Genomic DNA, 26,782 nt, shown 5'->3' on the forward strand with positions numbered 1-26,782 from the left:
AAAATTAAAAATCTAAATTAAAAAAATTAATTTTTAAAATGTCCTTTGAAAAACATCATACAGTTTCATGTAATATCTTATTTAACATCCAAAGAATCCTATCAGGCAACTGTTCTTACTGGCCGCATTTTACAGATGTGAGGCAATTTTGTTGAGCTATAGTAATTCATTCAGTTCCACAAGGGTGGAACCATAGTTTGGCATTGTGACCCCAGAAGTCCGTGTTCTTAACCATGATGCTGTACTGCTAAGTGCACAATGCAGAGGGCAACATATTCATGTTTTAAATGAAACATTACAAATTTTGAACAATGGAACAATGTCCCCACTCAGTTTGCTGCTAGTGTTTTCAGTAATTGATTGCCGATGCCTTAGGTTAGAAGATGTTTTACATAGAAAATAAAAATGCCCATTGTTTCTAGTAATGCCTCGTCCTCTAACATAGGTGACAGAAACATCTCCCAAATATGGAGAAGAATATTGTTGTTTTTTGGATCATTCACCTTCCAGGAACTAATTATGCTTGATAAAGAAAGATAGCCTTTATCAGATTTTTGATAATGCTAAAAGACACTATCATCTACTTTGAATCTATGAGATCTACCTCTCAAAGATGGTCTTAGTGAGAAACACGTTTTATGCTTTTATCAATAAAAGTTTCTGTCTTAAAGGAAGAAATTAATAAATCAGACCTTTAGTATTTGATTTAAATCACATTTACCTGCCACAAATTTATACTACCACCAGGCAAATTATGTCAAGAATTTTTCCTGTGGTTGATGGGGCAGGAGACTACACAGAACAAATATGAGTGGAGATATCTTAAATTTTAGGCTGTCTAGATCCTTACAGGCAGAAGTGTAAGCCTTTATGCAAACAATAATCATTCATTGAAAGACCACCTTGCAAGTTCATGAATATCTTTCTCCACCTGTTCTTTTTGGTCCTTTTTTTAAGGACATGATTTCTCCCCTACCCAGACAATAAGAGGACTTTGTGTATCAGCCAATTTTGAAGGGAACATGCATGCACTTTATTTAGAAATGGGAGTGAAGATGTGACTTATTTGAGCCATACTTAGCTATTATAAAAGGATCAGATAAAACATAATTGATGTAATTGTATACAACTACAGATTGTGGGGTTAACCAAGTAACAAACTAAGTTACAGTGATGACTTTAAAGTAACAGTAATCTGTAATTAATAAACAACATAGCAGTGTTACAACCTGTTACCACCTGAAGACAACACAAATAACAAAGGCACCTTCCTGAAAATTATTGTTCTTCTCCTTCCTCTCCATTCAGGGTAGAAACGTTGCAGCGTTGCTAGGCAATGTGTGAAGCCAGAGCTCCTAGAGCAGTTTGGGGTCCACCAGTGATTTGTAGACAATACTGGCAGAATCACTAATTTGGAACAACTTTGTAAAGATTATAGCTATTTTTAATTATGGAAAGTGGTGTTAGCCATCATTCTTCAGAAACACTGATTATTTTTCACTATGGATGGCAAGCTAAATAGTATATTATTCTTTTATTGTTCTAAAAGCCCAGTAGTTTTCAGACTTAGTTCAGAATCACCTGAAATATTTTAAAATGTAACTTCTTGGCCCCAGAGATTGAGGGTGTGACCCAGGACTGCAGTTTGGTAAGGTCCAAAAGTACCTCTGAAGCAGCTGGTTCACAAGCCTTTACCCAAAGCCTCACAATACAGTAGGGCAAGAGTTGGATCCCCTTCTTACAATCCCAGATCTGCAGCTCATGCAGCCCCCACAGGAGTATCTAAAACCATTCACCCTGTTCCACTTTTCCCAGTCCTTGCAAGAGGCTACCCACTCTTTGAAGATTTTCATTGTTAAAGACTTCTCGTGCAGCTACATCACTTTTATCATCAAGAGTAAATGAAGATTGTCATATTAAGCCAGGTGTGGGGGTGCACACCGGTAATCCCAGCAGCTTGGGGAGGCTGTGTCTTTAAGATAGCGAGTTCAAAGCCAGCCTCAGCAACGTAGCGAGGCCCTGAACAGCTCAATGAGACCCTGTCTGTAAATAAAATATAAAAAAGGACTGGGGATGTGGCTCAGTGGTTAAGTGCCTCTGGGTTCAGTCTCTGGTGCGAAAAAAAGATTATCATATCAATAAGGTATGCAGTGATGTCACTTAAAAAATAAGTGCACAGACTGGGGATGTGGCTCTTTGGTAGAGTGCTTGTCCAGCATGCGTAAGGCCCTGAGTTCCACCCCTGGCATTACAAAATAAGTGCACCATCAGACCATTACAGCATCATCATGGCTGCAGGCAAGACTTAATGATGGATACAAAAAAGTGATGGACAAGACTTTGAGGAGCCAGAGGATATTTGCATAGTCTCAAAATATCTCCAGCAAGATATTGAATTGAAACTTTGCTGTGGAGAAACCCTGCAGACACCATGTTAATCAAATGATTAAGGTCAACATCAGTAAAAAGATCTGTGGACGGGACAGAGCCCCTGAAAGGGCACATTGCTTCTGTGGTGTTCTTCCCTAGCATGTATGAACTCAGCCAAACCATGAGAAAACCTCGGACTAGCCTAAATTGCAAAACATTTTACAAAATAACCTGACCGTATTCTTTGGAAGTGCCAAGGTCAAAAAGACGAGAAAAGACTGAGGAACTGCCACAGATTAGAGGAGACTAAGAAGCCAAGACAACTGGATGCTAACCAGGATCCAGCATTGGATCCTAGAACAGAAAAGGAGCACTAGTGGAAAACTCCAAAGTCTATGGTTTAGTTAATACCAGTTACTACAACTACTAGTTAGGAGTATGTATCATTGTTATTACTTCAGATAATTGTAGTATGACTGAGATGTTGGCATGAGGGAAAGCTTAGTGATATGTAGGCACGCTACTATTTTCTGCCCCTTTTCTGTAAGTCTAAAATTATTTCACAATAAAAAGCTGAAAAAAAAATACATTTGCTTAGTAATGTGCACACAGTGGCTTAGTATTCATCTCTGCACTGCCAACATCTTCAGCATGTGTCTTCCCCAAGCTTACTTTATATTCTAGTCCAGCTAATCATTTGCTGCTGTTATTAGCTCCTTTGTGAGTGGTGGTGAGGGGAGATAATTTTCTTCATGTATTGTGAAATATTTAAAACTAGCATAACACCTTGCTGTACCCATACCTCATTTTAGGGGATGTCACAATGCTGTAGTGAAACCTCCCCGTGTTTCCTTCATATCAGCAGTCTGCCCATCTGGTCCCCTTCTACCACTACATATAACTGCTGCCACTTGGAGATATCATTGAAATTCGTCATTAGTATCCCCGTGCGTTACTTCGCACTTTTCTGAACTTGAATAGATTGCATCCTATCATATTTTTTTCAACTTTCCCTCTGTGTGTGTGTATGTGTGTGTATGCCTATGTGTATATGTGTAAAATACACACTAATATATACATATATATGTATACACACATACACACCCACACACGCATACACACGAGTCCTTTTCTCTACTGATTTCCACTGTGCAAACACCCCATATTTATCCATTCTCCTACTGGCAGTTATGTTAGGGTCTTTTTATTTTGAATTGGTGGTGTTTATTTTTTAAAGTGTTTTCTGGGGCCAAAGATCTCTGTTCTTTCTGAACTTGAATAAAACCGTCTGTAATTTTTAACTTGGCCCTTGTGGCCTTTCATTATGATTGTTTTTTCTTTTCTCTCATATAAGATGAAAAATTTGTTCAGGGTTTGATTTCCCAAAATGGATATTATTGGGATAATAAGAACCTAATATTGAATGAATAAGAAAACATCTAAGTGGATTAGACACTGTCCACCTACACATCTTGAGTATGTTTTTGTTTAATCCCTGAGTATTTTATGTATATGGCACTGCCTCCTGAGCAATTCTCATTGTGAGGAAAATTTGTGCAGCATGGGAAACTGGTCACTGAGGTAGAAGAATGGAGTCTAAATAAAGTCTAAAACTTTAATTTGAGATTATATGCTGAGTTTGCAGTGTACTGGTCTTTTGTGTTTTCACACCTAGGGGGAATTTTGACACAATCCGTAATAATGTCACTGCGTTTGGCATGAGGAAGGAGAGGAGAGCTCACTATTATGGCAGAACCCTCGCTCTTGTGCATTATTCTTGTTAGAAAACTTCATACTTAAACTATTTACTTTTCGATCAGTTAGAATTTGTACCCAGAGTGGAATTACCCAAATTATTTTCTTGCAAAATTATTTTATTTGGATGTTGATCTTATTCTGCAAAAACACTTAACAGGTTTCACAGCTCTCTTGTGTATCCTATTTGATTTCTACAACAGCCTAGATAGAGAAAAGCAGGGCTAATATTACCTTCCCTATTTTACAGGTTAAGAACACTGGAAAGGAAGTGGATTGGGGGTTGGGGGTGAAAGACCTTCTCAAGGTCACAGAAAAGAACCAGAAACCAGATCTTTCAACCCCATCCTGTCCAGATGTTACAATTTCTTAAAATAAGTGAAAGTATTAATCAAGATGTTATTGCTTTGCCAGCATTTTAATAGATAATTCAGTAACATAATGCCCACTTGACAGTTAATCATAGTAATTTGGGAGTTTCTTGTCATTGTTAGTGATAGATTAGTAACTGCCTTTTTTGCTGCCCTCGTTGTTCAAAAGGTTCAAAAGAAAGCTTAAACCAAACATTGCAAAAGAACATGTCATGACTGGCATGTATTTTAAAGGGAAGAAAATAAGTGAAAAAGATAGGAAAATGTGACATAACCCGAAGTTAAAATATCTGAGAAGACAAATGGCTTTTTGATAGCTTTAGACCAACAGATGAATTAAAACCTCTCAGCATATAGACTGGTGCAGTTGATCACTCAAATTGCAATTTTTAAAAATGCAGAAGCAGTATACTTGGAATATTGTCTTCATGTCAGAAATGCACCTTTGTGCTTGAAAATGATAAAAAATTACAATCGATCCTTACAACTGTTCTGTTCATCTTTATTGATCAGGTGCAAGAAAGATAAATCGTAGCCCAAATAAGATTATAGTAAATGTTAGCATCGTAGGGGACTATGGGTTGATAGAAAGCCATTCATCATCTCAAATGGTGACCTGTCTATGGCTCCAGCCACCCTGCATCTGCTGTCTAATCACATACCTATTGATTTTATCTACATCCTAGAAACCTGGATGTGACTGTCATTGGACAACCCAGATTGTTAAATGCAAAGGGGTCGCTGGTGTGAAGTGGATTTCATTTTCATTTTCTCACCAACCAACAATGATTTATTAAAAAATAATCTACCCCAAGCCATGCATGTGAAACCTGAGTGATTAGGGAATGAAGGGCACAATAGACCACTGTAATGTGCTGTGTTCTTGAGCACTGCCGTGTGTTTTGCAGGATATTTCATTGAGCCTGAAGGCTGGTGGGGTCGTTTCGGCCACCCTCTATAGTAAGATTGGTTTCAAAGTAGCTAGTCAGCTGCTTTAGGAAAGGCATTATTTTACCATTGCAATTTGGTGTATGTTGCTTACATGTTCATATAATAGAGGAAACATTTTTTTTAATTGAAGTTACCTAAGTCTGACCTCTCATTCCTACTGATGGTCATTAATGTGGATACTCTTTTGGTCATGTGGAGGTGACAGAAAAATTTCTATTCCATAAAGAATTCACTTTGAGGTCAAAATATTATGTAAAAGAAATAATCCTCTAACATCCTAGTTGGAACTCTGATGGAATAATAGATAAATTTGATCCCAAACATCCTTTGATTGTGCCATAGTAGATTCCAAATATGGTAGACCTAAATAATCTTTCAAACATATGCTAGGAATTTTCTCATGAAGATTAAATAATGACCAGTTATAACTGTGAAAGTTTGCTCTGTAATTGCAGCCTTATGTATCAACAACTGTTATTTAAACAGATAGCCTTACGTGTATTTCTGTAAGTATCCGTGCAACTTAATACAAGAAACAAGGTTTTATGATTTGTTTTTGTTTTTGAAAATTATATGTCTTCCACACATTTTATCTCCTTGTGTAGTGAACACTCTATTATCAATCTTTGTCCACAGAGCTCAGAGTTCTACAAAATCACCACTGAGCAATATCAGAAAGCTGCTGAAGAGGTAGAAGCAAAGTTCAAGTAAGTTTTTAATAGTGTCATAATTGTTTACTATTCTTAACCAGATGAAAGAACAATTTCATTGCTGGTTGAACAGAAGACAGTTTGTTAGGTAGCACTCTGGAATACTTGGAAGTATTTGGGGGTGTGCGAAATGGTTTCTGTTATCTGTTGTGGAATTCAGGTATAACAAAAGGGCACTTGATGAAAGCTTGTTACAACTCAGTCCTTTTTATGAACTAAGGGGAAATCAAAAGCAATGGTAATACAATTTTCATTTGGAATAATATTTGAGGTAGAATGCCTTAAATTGATGTTAAATTGCTACCTCTGTTAATGGAAGCCGTTCACTTTTATGTAGTAAAATGATGGGCATGTCCAAATTTGGATACATGCCTTTCTCATATTTAAACTATTTTTATTTCTTTACATGTATCTTGAAAGCATTTAAATCATAGACTTTACTTTGCCCTTGATTATGAAGGTGATGTTAAATTGCTATCTCTATTAATACTTGGGATGTTTAAATGAATGTTCTATAATTGATGGATCAAAGTGTCCATGACCCATAGCCTTATATGTTCTCTTTACTGCCAGTTCTCACAGTAGGTAAGAAGACATCATTCAGATAGTCCTGAGTGTATAAATGACTCCATTGTATAAACCCGCTAGTAACACATGTGCAAATTAGTGAAGCAAAAAAGGTGTTGTGACAGGTTTAGTTGAAAGATTGCATTGGTCTCTGACCTCCTTCCGTGTACATGTTTATAAGTATTTGATAAAATGATTAAACCCTAAGGTGGAGTTATTAGTTTCTGCAACCGTACAATTTCTGAGGTAATAGATATTAGTGTTACTTTAATGTTGATTAAAACTATATTTGCTTTTAAAAGGTGCTTTGAGGTATATTTAAACAGGCAAAAATCTTCAATCTTCCTTAGTAAATTCTCTCTTTTAGCAGTAGTGGGGAGAAGAATGGGTCACAAATATCACTCTTAAAGGTTAATATGAGATCTTAAGAATTTGGATGAAGAATTAGATATAGATTTGATATTAAAAGGGACTGTAGAGATGGGGGTGTAGCTCAGTGGTACATCACTTGCCTAACATGAGTGAAGCTCTAGGTTTAATTCCCAGCACAGAAAGAAAGAAAAGAAAGAAAGGAAGAAAATGTATTTGATATACTTACATTTTTTAAGTTTTGTATTTATTTCCCCTAAGGATAAAGTAATATCTTTTTACCGGTTTGTCTGTGTACTATGGGAACCTTTGACTTGACACCCTGGGTATTTCTTCATGATAAGATGATAACTATGAAAATAACTAAAATTTGAGATAGATCAAAGATCGATTCTGACTAGAATGATCTATGAAGTCTTCATAAAGAAGATGGTATTTGGTGAAGCTTTAAAAATGTATTGAGTAGGTGGAAGGGAAAGATATTCAGGAGGAAAATCACGCTCTATAGTTGGTGGGTGACAACTTTAGTGAAGATCAATGGTGCGACTGTGAGAGATCAGTCAAGGTACAGCTGGTGAGGTCGGTAGGGTCATTCATTAGCTGCTGGGCTAGGGATTTGGTCTTCTTTTAGCAGGAAACACTGGAAGGTGTTTGAGCTGGTTAGTGCCCTGATTTCTGTGTTCCTATAGGAAGGGAGTCTGGCAGTGGATGTGAGTTTGGGTGGAGGTCTGAGAAACAAGAGCCCAGGAGTGCCGCATGGGAGGGCTCTACCAGTGAAAGAGAAGAGTCTGGTGCAGCAGTCATTGAGAGATTGGACATCATTATGGTTTGGATCTCAAACGTCCCCCAAAGGCTCATGTGCTGAAGACTTGATCACAGCACTCCAGTGTTTAGAGATGGGGCTTTTAGAAAGTGATTGGATCTCCAGGGATTTGACCCTTCTGGTGGATTAATCCATCTGATGGATTAATAATTTAAAGGGACTACTGGGAGCTGGTGAAAACCATAGAGAGGTTGGGCGTGTCTGGAGGAAGTAGGCCTCTGGGGTGTGCGCTTGGGAACTGTATTCTTCCCTGTTGCCCTCCTCTTCCTCTGCTTCCAAGCTGCCATGAACTGAGCAACTTTCTTCCACTGTGTCCTTCCTCCATGATGTTCTGCCTCACCTATGGCCCAAAGCAATGCAGCCATCTGACCATTCACTGAAACCTTGAAAACCATGAGCCAAAATAAATCCTTTCTCCTTTCAAGAAGTTTTATGTCAGGCATTTTGGTCACAGCAATAAAAAGTTAACTAACATGGATGTGAATTAGTCATTAATTGGTATTAGCTTGCCAGAGCTGCAGATTGCCACCAATTGAGTAACTTAACACATTGGTTTTCTCACAATTCTGGAGGCTAGAGGTCTGGGATCTAAGTGTTGGCAAGGTTGAATTTTTTCTGAGGCCTCTCTCCAGAACTTGTAGGTGGCTGTCTTTTCCCTGAGTATTTTCCCTCCACGCATGTCTGTGTCCTACTCTTTTTTTTTTTTTAAGAAGCATAATCATCATATTGGACTACAGCCCAATATGTCCCAAAATGATCTCATTTTTACTTGCATTAACTCTTTAAAGTTTCTCCCAATACAGTCACATTTTGAGGTACTAGGCATCAGCATATGAACTGGAGGGAAAGACAGTTCAATCCATAGTATCTGCATAGAAGAACCAAAAATAACCAAAATAAGAACCAAAAAGAACCACAAATAAAAGCTTAACTGGTTGGAAAATTTGGTGGAAGCTGGATTTTACAGAGAGAAATAATCTGGTTATAAATGAGAAAAGTCTCTTTGAGGCTCTATACGACTGCCATGTCATGCAGCCTGGGCTAGACTATTGGAGAATGAGAGGTCACATGGAACGCCCAAACACACATTCTGAAGGCTTATCTTCTACAAGACAATGTTAGACCTATAGGTTAGACTGATTAAATCATGTGGCCAATCCATCACCCAGATTATGTAATGAGGCCCCAGTACAATTCTGTATAAGTTGAGCTACCCTGGTTGACCAGTCACACAGTGATACCAGGAGACAGTATTCCATACGTATTGTCACAACATTGATTTCTGGAGACAATAGAAGTTTTGCATATGGAACCCTCCAGACTTTCTATACTAATTTTCTATATCAGTCCTCTGAATCCATAACTGTGAATTAATAGTTTTCTATGAGACATGAATTTTAGTGAATTATTGCGTCTTAGGGTGATCTGTGAACCCCTCTAAACTTGCTGCAGATGTCTAAAGTGAGGTCAGTCTTGAGGACTGTACTTTCAGTCCGCTGTCTGCTAATGCCAGTACAAATAGCAACCCAGTGTTCACACACCGAAGGACTGTCGAGAGCTAGTGTTTTGGCCTGGGGCCATAGCTCTTGGTGGAGCACTTGCTTAGCCCTTGCAACAGATCCTGGGTTCCATCCCTAGCACTGAAAAAAAGAAAGAGCCAGTGTTTTAGAAAGCAACTTTCTTTATACCAGTATCCTTCCCCAACCCCCAACTTCTGCCTGCTAGACCTTCTAGAAGGTCGAATTTTGATTTGCAGTGAACGCATTAGCTTCACACCTGGGAAGTGAAGGCACACTGGCGGTAAGAGATGCTTACCAACTATGAAGGTGGAGTTCACTTGGCAGGACTTCATTTCTCCTTAGAAATTTGGCCATCTCTGATACTCATGACCCTTCAGTTTTACGTAAGACAGGATACTGTAGTCTTTCCATTGCATAACAGAACTGTCTTGCCTGGCCAAGTTATTTTCCCTGTCTCCTCTGTATAACCAGCTTAGTACCTGTAACTTCACCTTGAAGACCTCTGACCACCCTGAACCTCACTCACTGTCCCTCTTAGGCAGCAAGTTCTGAGGCATTTTGAGGAGGATTTAGTTAATTTTATCTGATGGAAATAGGATTTATTGGGTTGCATCTTGGCTACAGGCAGTGGAAGCTTTTTAAATTGCAATGTCAAGGGCACTATTATACAGCTATAGGGGGTCACCCAAAATCACCATAAAGGGAAAAAAAAAACAAGAACATTTGCAACTACACAGGACTAACACCAGTCACATTGGTTACCAGGATAGCTAACAGGGTGCTTAAAATATTTACTCACACTTCAGTTCCTCAGTTTATAGTTTTGGTAGTAAACCATTTAAGCACTTTAAAATTAATGGGTTTTTTTCCTACTTTATCCACACATCATTTATCGATAGAAGCTCCTATGAGACATGTCCCCTGCTGTATTCTGAATATTCATCTATGGAGATGGCAAACAGGGTCTTAATAGCGAGAGCATATAGTTTATCACAGAAAAACAAGAGGAAGACAGACTTTTTAAATGAAAAAAATTTTTAAAACCCAGAGTTGTACCATGATGGGGTAGTTATATTCCTAACTAATATTAAATTATTAAAATATCATTTATCATTATTTCAGTAAGAACGAAAGGACTTGCAATTAGAGAATTTGTACTGTTTATTTTCCTACAGGAACTTTTTTCCAGAATAGCTTTAAGATTTTTGCTGTAAAAGGCAAAGCACTGACCAGTTCAGCACATTTTTACATCCAGGTTTCAATCTGAAGAAATACTTATTCTTTTTCCAATCTAACTAAAACAATCATTATCAGCACTTTGTATCACATTTATCACCCTTTGTCATTATTGCTAAATAGAGCAACTTGCCATGTTTGTTCCTGGTTTACATGGTATCGTACCATGTTGTAGTTCAGATGATGACAATTATGTTCTTTATTAATGTTTCCATTCTACCTTATAGGTTATTAATTAAAATATTACATTAAATAATGTTACCTGGGTCTGGGGATGTAGCTTAGTGGTAGAGCGTTTGGCTAGCCTGCTTCAGCCCTGGGTTCACTCCCCAGCACCACAGAGGGAAAAAGGGAAGCTATATGGAGTTCTTAGCACAGATCTAGCACAAAATAAATGTTAGGTTTTATTATTATGTCAACTCAAGTTATAAAACTATGTGCCATAGGAGAAATTTCTGTGTTTCCATACAAAATCTAGATGCTATTAAACCTTCAAATAGAACATTAGAAGAAGTCTGGACCCTTAGGGAGTCCACGCTGCAGCCAGGATTACGAGTACATAAAGCATTCGTGACAGTATTGCTCATAAGAGGTGTGGGCAGCAAAGTCGTCAGAGTGCTGTGGGGCCCTGTTTCCTGTCAGCATCACAATTGGCTCTGTCTGGGAGGACTGGAGTTGGTACACCATGTATACAGAAAGGAAATGTTACCAGCGTTCACACACACGCTGATTGTTTTTAAAATATGAAAGCAAATATCAAGCAAGTGGAAAGCAAATATTAAAGAAACAAACTACTTTAAAGGCAATATAAACATTGTAAAGACAATATAATATCAAACATATGGAGAGCATTTTAAAGACAGTTGATATTTCATTCCCACACTGTCATTTAGGTAATAAAGTGATGGATTTCTACCTTCCATAAAAGAAAAAAATAAAATGTACAGAAAGTGACATAGATCCCTGAAAATATTTTGAGATGGTTTCATTGGTATATAACTTTCCATCTTGGCTTCAGTTTCTTTGAAAGATGAAGTACTTGTAAAGAAGTGTGATTTTATGAAACCATACATGAATGCAGGCAAATGTCCTCAGTGTGTCAAAGTTTAGAAGGAATTTTCACTTTTATCCTTGACAGAAGTTGTAGGAACCTGACATAAACTTAGGCTCATGAGAAGATACTCGGATTATCCTTAGAAAGTATTTACAGTTTAGTTACCTTGTAGGAGTGGAATAGGTGACTAGAGAGGACTTGGGGAATGCTGTGCGCAACTTGTACGGATGAAATGGACTTTTTAAGTATTGCTGTGTATTCAAAGTTTTTTTTTTCACTTTTGCTACGTAAAACCCTTTAACTTTCAAATGTCCTTTGTGGGGGGGGGGTGCTTCACTTTGTAGTACTGTTTAATTTCCTGTTTGGTGTTGGATTTTAATAGGTTTTGTGAACCTGAGGATGACATACCAAGAGTATCAGCAGGTGTTTCTCCTGTTCACTATAATTACAGTGTGGATCTTGGACAGTTGTAAGCAACAGTGCTTAAAGATCCTGCTTAATTGGCTGTAAAATAATTAAATAAGGCTTTGACTAGCAAATTTATAATTCTGTTAGATGCATAAGCCAGCGTGCCCAAATGTCAATGTGACTTCAGTTTGGAAATATTAGATTAATAGAACTAATTGGACTGCAGGTACAAAGTTTACTCTGATTAATAGTCTTAAGTCTCTTCTAGAAGTTTAGTCAGGTAAATTTATGTTACTTACCTTTCTGTCTAAACTTTTAATTAAAAGTTATTTCAGAAGTTTGAGCTAGTCAGTTGCTCTGTTCTGTTCTATCTAGTTTCTCTGAAGTTGAACTTTTGCAGTTTTTCAGTGACGCCAGCTGCCTTATTGAATAACTTGCCTTATCAAAAGGATTAATATTATATACTGTTGTACATGTATTTATATCTGCAGCTGACAGGTATCCTGCACATTGTCTCTAACACTTATTGATATCTACTTATAACCTACTGTAGTGTGGCGTGAATGGATCTAATATACCAAATACACATGATAAATGCTTTATCTCTGATTCTCATTGATCAATTTTGAAATGATCAAATGGTTTATCTCAGTAAGACACTAATTCACATTGATCAAATTCTAAATGACCAAGTTGACTTGGTTTCTGCTGAACACAAATTATATTAAAGCAACATTACTTGAACATGCTGCCTTTTCTAATGTAGGAGTTATGTTACCAGCAGTTACATTATAACTAGAGTTATTGTATTATAAAGATGTCTCCTTCATAATGAAAAGTTTACACAAGAAGAAAAGAATGCGACATTACGGGAAGAACAGGCCTTCGGGCAAGGATTTGGGCTTTTACTAACTAATTAAATTCTGCATTTGTATTGGGCCTTTCTTCTCCCTTTTTTAATTTGAAGGGCTGTGAGCAGGAAATACAGCAGCTGCAGTGGTGACATTTTATTCCCTGTGGTCCTTGGAGCCAAGTAACATCTTGATTATTCAGTAAGAGAATAAGTGAAGGGGCAAAATTCTAGATAAAGTATATAGACCTGTACCTTTGTGCATGAGCTCCTTGGTTGCAATTGCCTTTTTAGAAGTCCAGGTTGTTTGTTGGTTGTTCTTTTTTAAACATCAGCTTACCTGTTGACCTCCATAATATTTCACACCCTCTGGAGCATGTTCTGAAGTTGAAGAAAGATACTTTATATGTAACTAATAATGACAAATGTACATGAGACTGAAACATAGACTTGCTTATTTAGAACACCCAAAGGTTTAAAAGTTATCAACAGAAAGTTGTCATTGACCCTTACCTAAAAATGTGGTCATAAGTTGTTTTATTCAACTCTGGAGTAAATTTAATTCTCAAGCTATGAATTTGGTTAGTTGTTTGGTTGGTTGTTGATTGCTTGGTTGATTGGTTAGATGATTGTTGATTGGTTGGTTGGGTGGGTGGTTTTTGATTGGTCACCTGGTTGGATGGTTGTTGATTGGTTGGTTGGTTGGGTAGTTTTTGGGTGGTTGAGGTCCCCCAGCACCAAATTAGCTCCAAGGAAAATGGGGCCTGCTTTGGAACACACTAATATTTGACAGTGTTTTCTATGTTAAACATTTAGAATTGCTTACATTTGTAATGAAACCTTGGGTGACTGATGCTTCTTCCCCGCTTTCTAAGATTGGAACTCTTCTAATAAGATCTGTCTGGTTGAATATTTAGTTTCTTTTTATTCCTTAAGTTGGATGTCTATACTTAATCTACATACTCTTTTCTAAGGTAATAGAAGTAAATGCTAAGGAATGTCATCAACTCTTGGGAGTTTAACTTCTATCTGCATTATTTCTCTTATTTTCCAACTACTTACCCCACAGCATTCCACCAGTTCAGTGGTATCCTGCAGAATGGGGCAGTATGGCAAAGCTGATTGCAATATAGGGCTAAAAAAGGGCAGGAGCAGAACTGTAAACTAGGTCCACACAGTATTGTCTGTTTCTGCAAAAGGACAATACAAACTACTGCCATCTCATGAACATCTGTACTTGGTCACAAGGTGGGGAAGATCACTGTAGAAACATTCTGATTCCTTCAAGGTAGTATGTGTAGAAATCTCAAGTGTCAAATGTGCTGTGAACGTCCAGACAACTTATTTGCATCCTGTCACAGATCTGTGACCTGGAATGCTCTTCTCTGTCCCAACTGTGGCATTTGGAATTTGTTGGGGTGGCTCTGGGTTGTCTTCTTCCCTTTAATGTAATCTCTTTATATGTTACATGTAAAGGATCAAAACTGTCTTGCTGTCCTAAGGTTCATGGCCCTAAGCTCCTGAATTCACGATTCCTTCTTTGTGAGATAACAAATTATTCTGTTTTCCCTTACAGGAACATTAACATTGAACTTTCTTTCTTAATCAATACAATCCATTAAGAATCTAGCATGCCCTACATGTTATATGAAATATTAATTGTACCCTGTTAGTTAGATAAATGAAGATTCTGCCAAAATGATAACTTATTTCTTTCCTTGTATCATAATATATTAAATGAGAACATTTTGAGTTCTAGGGTACATGGTATTTTGGAATTCATTTATCGATCCTTATTTGAGTAATTAACTGCATGGCTCATAGTTCTCAAAAGTTATTTCTAACTGAAGCTACTGATTTTTCCTCTCGCTGATTCCAACTAGATTTCATTTACTTTTTCAAGACTTCACTTGGAAATAATTTCTATCATTTTTTCTTTGATGCTTTAAAAGATAAGGAAACATTATTTTGCTTTTTGAGTGCCATTCAGCTACAGGTAGAAAGCAGTGAAGCTTGCAGGAGGGCCAATTAGAGTTAATTATTGTCTGACTGACCTGCCACATGTTAAAACATCCAGGAAGACTCGTAGAAGGTTGATTTTAAATTCTGTCCTTGTGTCACATTTACAGAGGTAACCATCTTAAGACTTGAATGTGGTTCAGAAGTGTATCAAAGAAGTCATCTACCCATAAAAATGGTAGCTCTCAGAATAATCTCTGGGATATTGTGTAAGAACATCTATATTGACCTCTACTTATGTGTTAGCACTTCAGAGTTTGGTGATCCCATTTCAAATGTTATCATTTCTTCCCCACATTCAACAAGATAATTATCAGCACTATTGTGTGACTCCATTTATATAGAAATCTGAAAGTGATTGAAGAGCATAGAGGGGAACTTGATTGGAATGGGACATAAATGAATTTTTGGTCATTGGAAGTAGTCTCTGGCATTCTGGGTGATAGTTAACCTAAGTTTATATGACTTTTAATACAATATGAAGACCGAAGATCAGTGTATTTTGTTATATGCTAATTGTACTCTAAACACCCTTAATTATTAATTGATTTTAGTTAGTGAAAATATCGGGAATTTCCAATATCTAACAGTATTTTGCCTGAGATAAAGTATTTCAAGTTTATCATAGTCTTAAACATATGATTTCTAATTCTATTCATAGTCATATTTTTTTCATTAGAATTTGAATCCCTTATCTCAAAGTCCAGGCTCTTCATTCAGTATGTTTCATTACTGTAGAAATAGGAATACATTTTGCTTTTATTTGTTAAGAATTAGTCTTTTTCCCCTTTATTAAATTACATTTGCCTGTTGTATTCTCCTGCTGTTTAGCCTAGAGCTTTGTAGGTAGGCCTGGTTAAGTTTAGTAAGTTGTTTTTGATAAGGAGATTTTGAGAGCAGTATTTGTAAGTAAGTAGCTAGTAGGTTTTTAATATAATAATCTTAGGCAGCAATTTGTTCATACTCTTTATTGAGTCCTGGCAGAATGCTTGAAAACTTGTAAAAGCTGCATCTTGGCCCTTCCCTACATGTTGAAATGAAAGCACACATGTTCGCATGTTAAAGTGTCGCCAAGCATCCCCAACCATCCCCAACTTGCTCACATGGCTGCCTTAAGTTATTTTATGTGTGTTCTCATTCAGTGGCCAACAGTTAAATTGCCTTGTTCCTTTTGTGCGTATGTAAGTCTAAATGCTGTAATCAACTGCGTCCCTTGAAAATTGATAGATGTGCTCATTAAGGAAAGTTCTTGCTCTTGGCCTTGTTTCACCAGTCACCTCAGCTAGCGTTTCTGGATGAAGCTGGCAAGAAATACTGTGCAGTGATACATCTGCTTTATACTCCTTTTCAAGGACTAACACCTCTTTATTCAGTATGTTAAACATGCATTGTAGAGATCTCACAAGCACAAAGAAGTCGGCTATTTGCTAATTACAGTATTTATAGAAGAAAGACCAAGGTCTGCTGTTGTGTGGTGAGATTCTTTGTTTTAAGCATGCCATTTGCTCCTAGTCTCCCCTCCCCCTTGTGTTTCTGCAACTACCCAAATACAAATACCTATTTGTGAGACAGATCCATCTATGGAGACTCAGATGTCCACCAGCCTGCCACTGGCATAAAGCTCAGCAGAGCTGCCTGTGGGAGAGATGCATTCAGTGTGGTTTCTGATTGGGATTTCAGAGGTAGCGTACACCTGTTTCTGCTTTCAGGATGAAAAATGAATTGCCAATTACTGTCGACATGTTCAGACACGACACTTCATATGGTAGAAGCCTGCTCAGCCTGCTTTCTGCTGGGCCCCCAACTAGGAAGCCATTAGTTCTGGAAAAGGGGTGTGTTGGCAAGGAGGAGAAGTGAGAAGGGAACCAGTCTCTGATCCTTTCCCATTGTTCACCCTGTGCAGGCTGTGGGCAGGGGGTCAGCGCCTCTCCCTTTGTTTCCCCAGCAAAGCTCTTGAACAAGATGAAGTGATCAAAGACGGGTGCCAGTGCATCGTCACAGTCTCATTACCTTGCAAGCTGCACGCCCAGATGCTGCTGTTTTCTGCGTCAGGGCTTGCTGATTTGCATTCCTAACACCTCCATTACAGCTCATTGGGTGCTACTCATTATTAACCAGTTCTGTTCTTTTCATGATCGCGTTTGTCCAATACAAAAGACTTTGAAGCTGAAATGACAAGCCTGAGTGTGCAGTGCATCTTTGCATTAGTGGACCAGAAGCAGGAAGCAAATGTTTTGCTGCCTTGCACACCACTCCTGGTTTGGGTTTGAGAGTGTGGCGTTGGTTTAGAGGTAATTTTGAAAGAATTGAATTTGAGAAGTTGCATTTTGCCAGGAGACTGATTTCATCACTCCTCTCTCAGGAGTTCTTGTCAGTCATTGAATTTAAGAATCTGTCCTTGTTTGTTTGACTTCTTGGCCAGTAAAGAGCTCAATGGCATATATTTATTTTTTAAAGGTATTAATGTGATAACTTTTCTTAGAAGAACTTAGTCATCATTCTTCAAATTCTGTCAGAATTGAAAATGCAGGAATACAAGTTTGAGTCCCTACCTCAGAGATCCTATACTCGTTGAGACCATTAGCTCTCCCATAGAGGTGTCAAAATCATACACAAGAATTATAACTTTTACATTTATCCAGGAAAAAATTTAGTGCCATATCTCATACCTCCCCAATTTTTTTTTTTTACATTGAGAACTCAAAAAGTGACTTAACTTTGGCAAATGCTCATGAAGGTACAAAGTGCCGTAGGGAGGAGGGGAGTCCCCAGGGACTCTGAGTTGCACTTAGAGGTGTCTGGCATAAGCTGGGTACGGAGGAAAATGGCTCTCCATGAAGAGGAATTCAAATGCTAGGAGTGGTCAGAAGAAATGTAAGAAGAGGTCAAATGGAAAATGAGGCCATGGTGGGAGAATTGGACTCAGACTTCGAAGGAGCTTGAATGCAGTTTTGAAAGGCAGTGTTGATAGGGTGTATGGATTAAGCCCCACGTTTTGCCTACTTGGGAATATTTTTTCTTTCACCTATCTCTCATGCCCATAATTCTCACCATTTTTTTTGTTCAAATTTCAATTTGATGACCCTAAGATCATTTTAGAAGGCAGGTGATCTATTCTGCCTATAAGTAACAAAAATCTGCCAGCACCCAGCTTGATTAATCATACAACTGAATTTTCTATTTCTTATTCATTAAAGTCTCATTTTGGAGTGAACGTGTAAAACCAAATGCATGTAATCTGTATGTACTTCATATATATACACATATATGCATATAAAAATGTATGTTTATAAATACATACATAAAATTTTTAGGGAAAAATAAAAATACCTCGGTTGGGAAAAAAAAATCATGATCATCTTTGAGTTGCTCATTGTTTCTAGAAGTCTTCTGTCAAATCTAAAAGTATAACATAAGGTGCACATGGTATCTATATGTTAATTATGATTATTATAATAATTATAATTGAGTATATTAATTACATTATATTAATATATTAATATCCATTCAAAATAAGTACTGTCACTTGCTGCATTAATTGTCTCCTAGCAAGGTTTAGGACTTCAAGAGAATGAAACCCAGGAAAGAGTAGTTTAGATTGAAAGTCTGGGGAGAAGAGAGTTCAGGAAAAATTTGGTTCATAGGATGCTGTCTAGAGAAATCCTGGACCTTAGAAGAGAAGAGTTCCATCTTCTTGCACCGTTGAAATGGTATATGTGAACTTTTTGAATATTTCCACAGTCTCTCTGAATGGTGCCCTAAGTATTCAAATAGAACCAAATTCTGCCTGTTGCAAAGAATATGTGTTCTGGTTTGAATATGAGGTGTCTCCCAAAAGCTCATGTGTGAGACAGTGCAGGAAGCTTCAGAGAAGAAATGATTGGGTTATGAGAGCCTTAATCTAAATCAGTGAGTTAATTACCTGATGGGATTATTTGAGTGGAAACTGAAGGCAGGTGGGGTATGACTGGAGGAGGTGTGGAGGCTTGGGACATGTATTTGTATCTGGCAAGTGGAGATCTCTCTCTGTTTTCTGATTATCCTGTGAGCTGCTTCCCTCCACCACATTCTTCTGCCATGTTGTTATTTCTCACCTGGAGACCTGAGGAATAAAGCCAGCTGTCTATGAATTGAGAACTCTGAAACTGTGAGCCCTCAAGTAAACTTTTCCTCCCCTACAGTTGTTCTGGTTGGGTTCTTTTAGTCATAGCAGCAAAAAAAAAACTGATTCAATATGTTCGAGGCAAATTTATAGTGCTTACAGATATCATTTCTTTGGGTGTGTCCAATCTTTTGTCTGTAACTCTGACTAAATATAATCACATGTAAAATTAGCTCCTATTCTAGCTAATTTTCTATTCCTAGTCCACTTGAAGTTGCTAATGTATTATTAAACAAACCTTTTTAAGTATTCTCTCTCCTTCCCATTGAATTTTATGATCAACTTTTGCTGTTTGATAGCCTTCCTGGAGGTTTAGTCCCAGAAGTGAAAAGACTACAAAATTAGTCAATACTATTGGATTTTTGTTTAAATTATTAAGGTAGTATTTTTTCTTCCTACAATAAGGAAAATAGAATTTTCTCCTCTTTTCCAAGTCAACTTCTTAAAAGTAGAGCATATGAAATTGCTGTTTGATATTCATCCTTCCATGTTTACCACTATGAATAGAAATGTTATTAAACATAGGTTTTATTTTTATATGACCATGAGGTTATGCTGTATGTATTTTTGCATATCATAGAACTATCTCCCCTGGTCAATACTTACAAATCCAACCATTCTTTTAAACAGCTACAAACTATTCTATGTTCTACCATAATTTATTGTACTCTTCCCATCCTGACAGGTACTCAGGTTATTTCAAATGATTTTTCTTTTCCTGATGGAACAGAAAACAAATAGAAAAAGCTACAATGAAACATACTTGTACCTAAACCCTTAAAAACTGGTATGCATTTTATTTCTACAACATGGATAGTGTTGGAATTATGACCAGTCCCTTCAACTGTGTAACATTAGGCTGCTTAACCTCTTGAGTTGCTGTTTGATGATCCAGAAAAAGCATATGGAATTCCTTATAGGGTGGTCATAAGGGTTAGTGAAGTAAAAAGGTGAAATTTCAGGCATTTAGTTGGTACCCAACCCTATATATGTCAATTTTTTAAGGATCTAGTAGGGTTAGAGTTGTCAGGGCCCAGGTAATTTAATCTTATAAGTTTTATCATGGTGGGAATCTAAATTTGGACTTCTAAACCTTTATTTATTTTTTTATTTAGCAATCAAAAAAAGAAGAAGAAAGAAAGAAAGAAAGAAAGAAAATGGAAAACTTGTTTTGTGAAAATTTTAGGCTTTTTTTGACTTGTGTAATTTAAAAGTACTGCATTTTGGCACAACCTTTGCAGTTTTCACCACTAGTTTGTAATTCCCTAGAGGTGAATTGAAAAGATTAGTGGTAGAAGTTTTTCCATTAACTCTGGGAAAAACTACAGAGCAAAAAATTGTCCTTTGGCAGAAATGTCAATCCATACCTCTTTTGGAACATTTGGAAACTGAAGTGCTGAGAAGCTGATTTAATAGGAGAATTGAAAACCAAAATGTATACACATCTTCACCTTTTCCAACTGACGACAAGACAAATGAAAAATGCATTCTCAGAACTTGATGATGCAGAGAAAATAAGATTGTTGCTCCAGAGAGTGCATTAAGGTTGAATCTTTAAAAGATTTGAGTGCTAAACTTTTGGAGAAAGCCCGATCCATTCTTACTAATGATACATCTATTTGCACTTCATGCCATAAAATTCCCCTTTCATATGACAGAGTATCTAAGGAAGTAGATTTAAGAAAAGGGGGATGTTTTATGTGCTATAGGTTCTGCTGTAGCAGCTACCAGAAAATATGTTCATTTGCTCATGATTGTGGTTCTTGGTTTTCCTGTATAAACTTCAAAGGAATTCTGTTAATTTTCCATTCCATAAAGTCAAAACAGCTACAATAAAATAATATCTTATGTGCAAAAATTTTATTGGACATAATGTATGTAGGTGTCTTTCCCTGATTGCAGTATACCTACTCTAGCTAATTACTCCTCCTATTTCTCACCCTACTCTAAGATGTGGTTTTCTACATCTGTAAAATGATGTTAGTGACAGAGATATTATATAAGAATCAAATGAATAGATCAGTTTCTACTGAGTGAATTTTGTGTTTTTTTTAAAATTGATGTCCATCTTATAATCCAATATATATTTCCCTAAGGGATAATCCCTGGACATAATAAATTTTCACTTGAGAAAATACCATGTCTCTAAAAGCATGTGTTTAAAGACAAATGTTTCTGTCAAATCACTAACCAACAGTTAGCAACACTGCTCAAAATAATTATATTTTACTATGCTGAATGAGAAGAACTACCTAATTTGGTTAGAAATGTGTGTGGAATGCTGTGCTCAGATAAATGCCACCATTATTAGTTCATGGTATAGTTCTCATCTCATACCTTGTCATGCCTTTAGAATATTTATATTTATTTGCAACTATGGGCAATTATATGTTGGTGGTCTATAATGAACAAACAAGATTCGTCCTAAAATTTGTTCTGAAGTCAGTTGCTTGCCACTTAGACCATAATTTTTCACAGAAATAATGACACTTATGGGTGAATGTCTAAGTTGGTCTTTAAAAGCTTGCTTCCCTGTTTATTTATGATTAAGAACAAAAGACTGGAGTTTGGGGACAGTGAAAAAGCAAAAAGAAAAAATATAGTGCATTTGAGGACATGGGGAGTGTACATGATGTTTAAGCCACATTCTGAATTTAAAAGGCTTTCTTTAATCACTGGTATAGTCATATTTCTATGAAAAGGGAATGAAGAAGCTTCAGGGAGAGTAGCTTCATCCCCACCCCACCCCCACCTTGGAAGGAGTAGCTCCCTGCCCATCTTCCTTCCTCTAGAACTTTCAGTCATTTCTATTTAGCAGTTGGTGGGATCCTGTTTTCAAATGAAATCTTACGTGGAGTCCTAACATCTACAGCTGACAATAAACTATTTTATTACTATAGTTTATAAGCTTATTTAAAAGGGAGCAATTACTATCAAGAGGATAGTGAAACTTATTTTTGTGAATACAGCATTTAATAGTCGGAGGCTATCGGAGACAGCTACAGTCTTATTTCACTTCAGAACTCAAATTTATTTATTTGGTTGCAGTGTTGTGATAATCCCGGATTATGGTGATAAGTAGTGGCAAATGATAATGGTTTTGTTTTTCTAAAAAACAGCTTGTCTTGCAATCACAAGATACTCATCCATCAGTCTGATCTATATGATTAAAAGCAAAATAAGTTTCTGCTTCAAAGCTGAATAATTGACAGTATGTAATAAATCATAGTATAGAAGTCGGGACAAACACCATCAACGTAAAATATTAAGCCACATATGAAAATAACCTTCCCCGCAAACATCCTCCTTTCTGTACCTGGAGTTCGTTCATGAAGCATGCCTTCCCTTCAGACTTCAGCAGCTTCGCTCTTGTCACCTGCACACACAGCTCAGCACACCTTTCTCATTTTCTTCCTGGTGAATTCATCCATGTATCAGGTCTTGCCTGCCTCATGTGTTAATTTCTCTGTGAAGTCTTCAGCACCTCCTTTCCCACTAAAGTACCACAATGTAACTACTCCCTGTGTCTGTGTGACTCAAGTCCCTCTTGCAACCTAGCTCATGCCGGAGTTGCCTGTGCCCATCTCCCTTCTCCAGTGCGGGCCCTGTAAGGTGGAGCTGCACCCAAGGCACAGCAGCAGCCCTCCAAGAACAGGACTGTGACTTATAAGGTATTTATAAGATATTCAAGCTTTTCAACCTGGTCTCTCAGAATGTTCTCACTCTAGAAGGAGCCCTAAAATGGCTGGGATTTTTATAGTAGAGAGGCTTATCAAAAAGCTACATAAGAATTACAGACTCTTGGGAGCTTCAAGGGCTTGTTGACAAGGTCTTATATCCAGTTATAGCATGTACATCTTATTTCTGGTTGAATGGAAACCTTATTGAGGGCAGGGGTTTTATTCTCTCTATAGATCTCCCCCAGAAACTAGCACATATACTGCGCTTGGGAAATACACGTCGAAATAAATTCATTCAACAAATTAGGAGCCTGTGGCTATGTTGACATATCTGTGTCCAGTCTAATGACTTGATTTATCTGGCTGTGAATGGTCTCCATTATAGGCTGTTAATATGGGCTTGATTTTTGTTGGATATTCTAATTTCCAGTGTTCATCTCCGACACGTGCTCAATAGAAGCTGGGCCTTCCTCTTCACAGTATCAATAGGGTAGTTAGGACTGTAGCAAAATTCAAACCATGATAGAATGTTTATTAGATTAAGGTTTGTCATTAATTGGATATTCCTTCAGTTCAGGTTTCTGGTATGTTGTAAGTTGTTGTCAAAATAAGATTATTGCTACTTGAAAACTTCTTGACTTTTTCTGGTTTTGAGGACAATATTATATTGTGCTTCTGTTAATGTAGACAGATTTCTATGTTTTCTGAAACCAAGGTATGTGTCATTAACATTTTCTAATTGAGCTGAAAACTTGATATCTTCAAGTCAGGTGACTGTCTACCAAGAACACCAATTAAATGCTGTACAAGAAGATTTCTTCTTAGAAAAGCCTGCCTACCTACTTCCCCATGAGGTCTCTTATCTGCCACGTGAGTCTCTATTAAACTGGATCATAGGCATTTCCTGATGGAGGTACTGATGGGACCAAGGTACAGAGGAGGAAACCCCTGTATACTTTAAGGAAAGGGTAAGAGGGCCAGGCCATTCCTTTCTCTGGCTCAATTAAAAGTGTACCGACTGTCAAGTCCCATTAACCTAGTGGGTCACTACTGTGCATGCATTAGCAGCAGCACCACTGTAACGTGGCACGGTCTTGCCACTTTGTGGACACATTTATGAAGATTGATAACAGCTAAGGTTCAGTGTTAACTTTTATTGTCAGGCAGGCTGTACAAGAAACTGTCTGGTATTGGCTTTTGCTTTGATTTATGAAAAGGTTGCCACATGAAGAAGATATCTCATAAAGCAACACTCTGGCAGCAGTGTTATTAGATGCCATTGTAACTATAGCAAATAATAATGAACTCTAATTAAGTCAGTGCTCCTCTCTGGTTACATCCAATGCTTTGGATGGACTGGAGCCTCTGAGCAACACAATATTCTCCCAAATGAATGGGGACCTTGCTTGCTTTCACTCGGGTTAGCATGTTTCTCCACAGGGTTTTTCGTAACAGAAGCCAGCAGTGTGCTGCTCATCGTCTAAGGGACAATCAGGAGATAGTGGACTTGGCAGTTCAGTTATCCCAAGGTGACAGTGGTTGAGTAATCACCTTTTGGTTTTGCCTCCGGGCACGTGTGCATGCTCATTCTGCTTTGCAAACCCCGAAGGTGGAAGGAGTCTGAAATTCTGGCTCCTGAATATCTGCAGAAGCTCCAAGTAGTAGCAGGTGGCTCTTCTGGAAAATGACACCTATAGCTTCTTGCTCAATAGAACTTTTGTCCCCAAGGAGAATAGTCACTTTGCCTCCGTTTTTTGGTTTCAATACACTTTGGTGTAGTGAAGTGTCTTTCATGCGGTAAAAACTTTCCTTCCTTTTGAAATCTTTGGTCTCACTAGTTCCACTTGCATCTTAATATGCGAGAATGGCAGCTGTGTTTTCCTTTAAGCAAAGGTAATCGTGAGGGAAGACTCTCTGTTTATCCCATGGACACATACATTTCGAAAAATACCAAAAAAAAAATTGTTAAAAACCAATGACCCCAGGAAAATTATGTGCATCTTTTCAACTCTTTCTGAAGCCGAGGAAAGCTGCCCTTCACGAGGCTGCCTCCTCCAGGTTTCTTTAGAGCTAGCAGCTGTGGGGGCCAAGGAGGCACAGCTAGGGAGGAGCACATGTGTGCACAGAAACCACCCCCTTAATTTTAGCTGCCAGGTACGGACAGAGGTGCCCTTTGTGTCTCTAACTTGTGCCTGTTTTTAGGGCAGCTGTCTTTTAGTCATAAAATGACTAAGCCTCCATCAGAACCTATGTCCATCTTAATATTCCAAAATTTAGGGAAGCTTTTACGTGTCATCTAGTGAATTAAATTCTGACAGCATCTTTATCTGGGGAAATGCTATGTGAAGGTTTGGGAGACAGTACTCTCTCAAGCAGTGGAATGAAAGAAATGGGCAGAAGCATGCATCAGTTATTACTGAGAAGAATGTGGCCCTGGCCCGAGCAGGTTGCATCTAACAGCCCCTCCTTTCCTGGAAGGCTTCCATTTGTGAAGTGGCTTAGAGTAGCAGACAAGCCTCCGCCATAAAGGAGGAAGCCCAGCAGCAGCTGGGGAGAGTCGCATTTGGCCCGCAACGGCAGGAAGATGGTGCCTGGGAAGCCCTGCTCTCTGATTTGGAGGAGCCAAATTATGAAGACTGGATGTGAGATGGTGTCATTAAGGGCTTTCTGGAGAGAGAGTGCAATTAAACATGAAGCCAAATGAGCAAGTGTGTTAATATATGGGGAGGGTGCGCCTAAAATGTTCATGAAGGAAATCTATTAATGTCATGAAACTTTCTTTTAAACACATACTTTTAAAAAGGGCAGATATGGAATCTAAACCTCCAACCAGCTTTAAAAGGGGCTTAGACATTAATCAAGGCCCATTCTTTTTTCCCCAGAAAGTGAAGAAATACACTGCGAAGCCCAGATTTTTCATGGCTTTGCTTCCCTTTGAGAGGGCTGTGGAATGAGTCAAAAAGGGACATTATCTGGTCCCTTTCTTACTTTCAGAAACCTCGGATTTTGTGTGGCAAAGTACTTACTGGAAGAGAACCAGGCCTCTTGTGAATTTCAGCATCACAGAATGCTCAGCTTAACTGCAGGATCATAGGAAAGTGCAAAACCAAGAGGTTCTGACGCAGTGCCAAAGCTCGAACCCGGGGAAAGTTGACTTGCAAGGGAAGTCAAATAAATTTTGTTTCAGGCACCAAGTTCAATTGATTGTGATGGTCCTTGCATCATTTTGTTGAGAAGGAGTCTGAGAGTTTGATGGGCTCCACCTGAAAGAGTGTCAGGATTGATTAGTGATGTCTGCCACTGGCATAAGCATTGAGAGAGTTGGCACTTTTACTTATATTTGCCATTTGTGCTTTAGAAGCCTATGTAAATATCTGTTTACCCTTTAATTAACTGTACCTAAACCAGAAATAGGAAGTATGGGAGAGGGGGAAAAGAAAGAAGGAAAGGAAAAAGGAGACCGCTGAGAGCCACGTAATCCAGTATTAATATCTATTCTCAGTCCTCTTGTCACCTTTTTTCCTGTCACCAGGCTTGGTAAAATGAAATGCCTCAAAACAGGACTCTAGTTTGTTACTTCTTGTCCCAACACTTCTCCGAGTAGGATAGCCCATCACTTCTCACTCATTTTGTGCAACCTGAGCACCCATGAAACTAGCTGGCATTTGCAGGGACTTCAGAAGTAGTCAGGATAAAAACAACTGTTGGTCAAATGTCCTTCAAGTGCAGTCAGACCTGCCATTTCTTTGTAATAAGAGATTAACATTCCATTGTGCTTAGCATTTGTAATACATGCAAAGATATTAACCTTCAGTGCATTTCTGAAATGAAGTCTCCTAGGCAAAAGCCTTTTAGTTCACAAGTAAGGAAATAAGTTCAGGCAAATGACCTTGCTCCTAAATACCGAGAGTAGGAAAACTTCATTTGTTAAACAATT

General features: G+C 37.9%; 1 protein-coding gene across 2 annotated transcripts in view; it reads left to right on the forward strand.

The window, feature by feature from the left end:
• The window catches only part of Chchd3 (coiled-coil-helix-coiled-coil-helix domain containing 3), a 269,393-nt gene that overhangs the window by 214,718 nt on the left and 27,893 nt on the right, over positions 1-26,782 (forward strand). For both annotated transcript variants that reach the window (XM_047562734.1, XM_047562736.1), the window contains one exon: positions 6,084-6,154. In XM_047562734.1, coding sequence (XP_047418690.1) covers positions 6,084-6,154 — 71 coding nt within the window. The remainder of the gene's footprint in view (positions 1-6,083; positions 6,155-26,782) is intronic.

This window comes from Sciurus carolinensis, chromosome 8 (genome assembly GCF_902686445.1).
Source record: "Sciurus carolinensis chromosome 8, mSciCar1.2, whole genome shotgun sequence".
Classification (NCBI taxonomy): domain Eukaryota; kingdom Metazoa; phylum Chordata; class Mammalia; order Rodentia; family Sciuridae; genus Sciurus; species Sciurus carolinensis.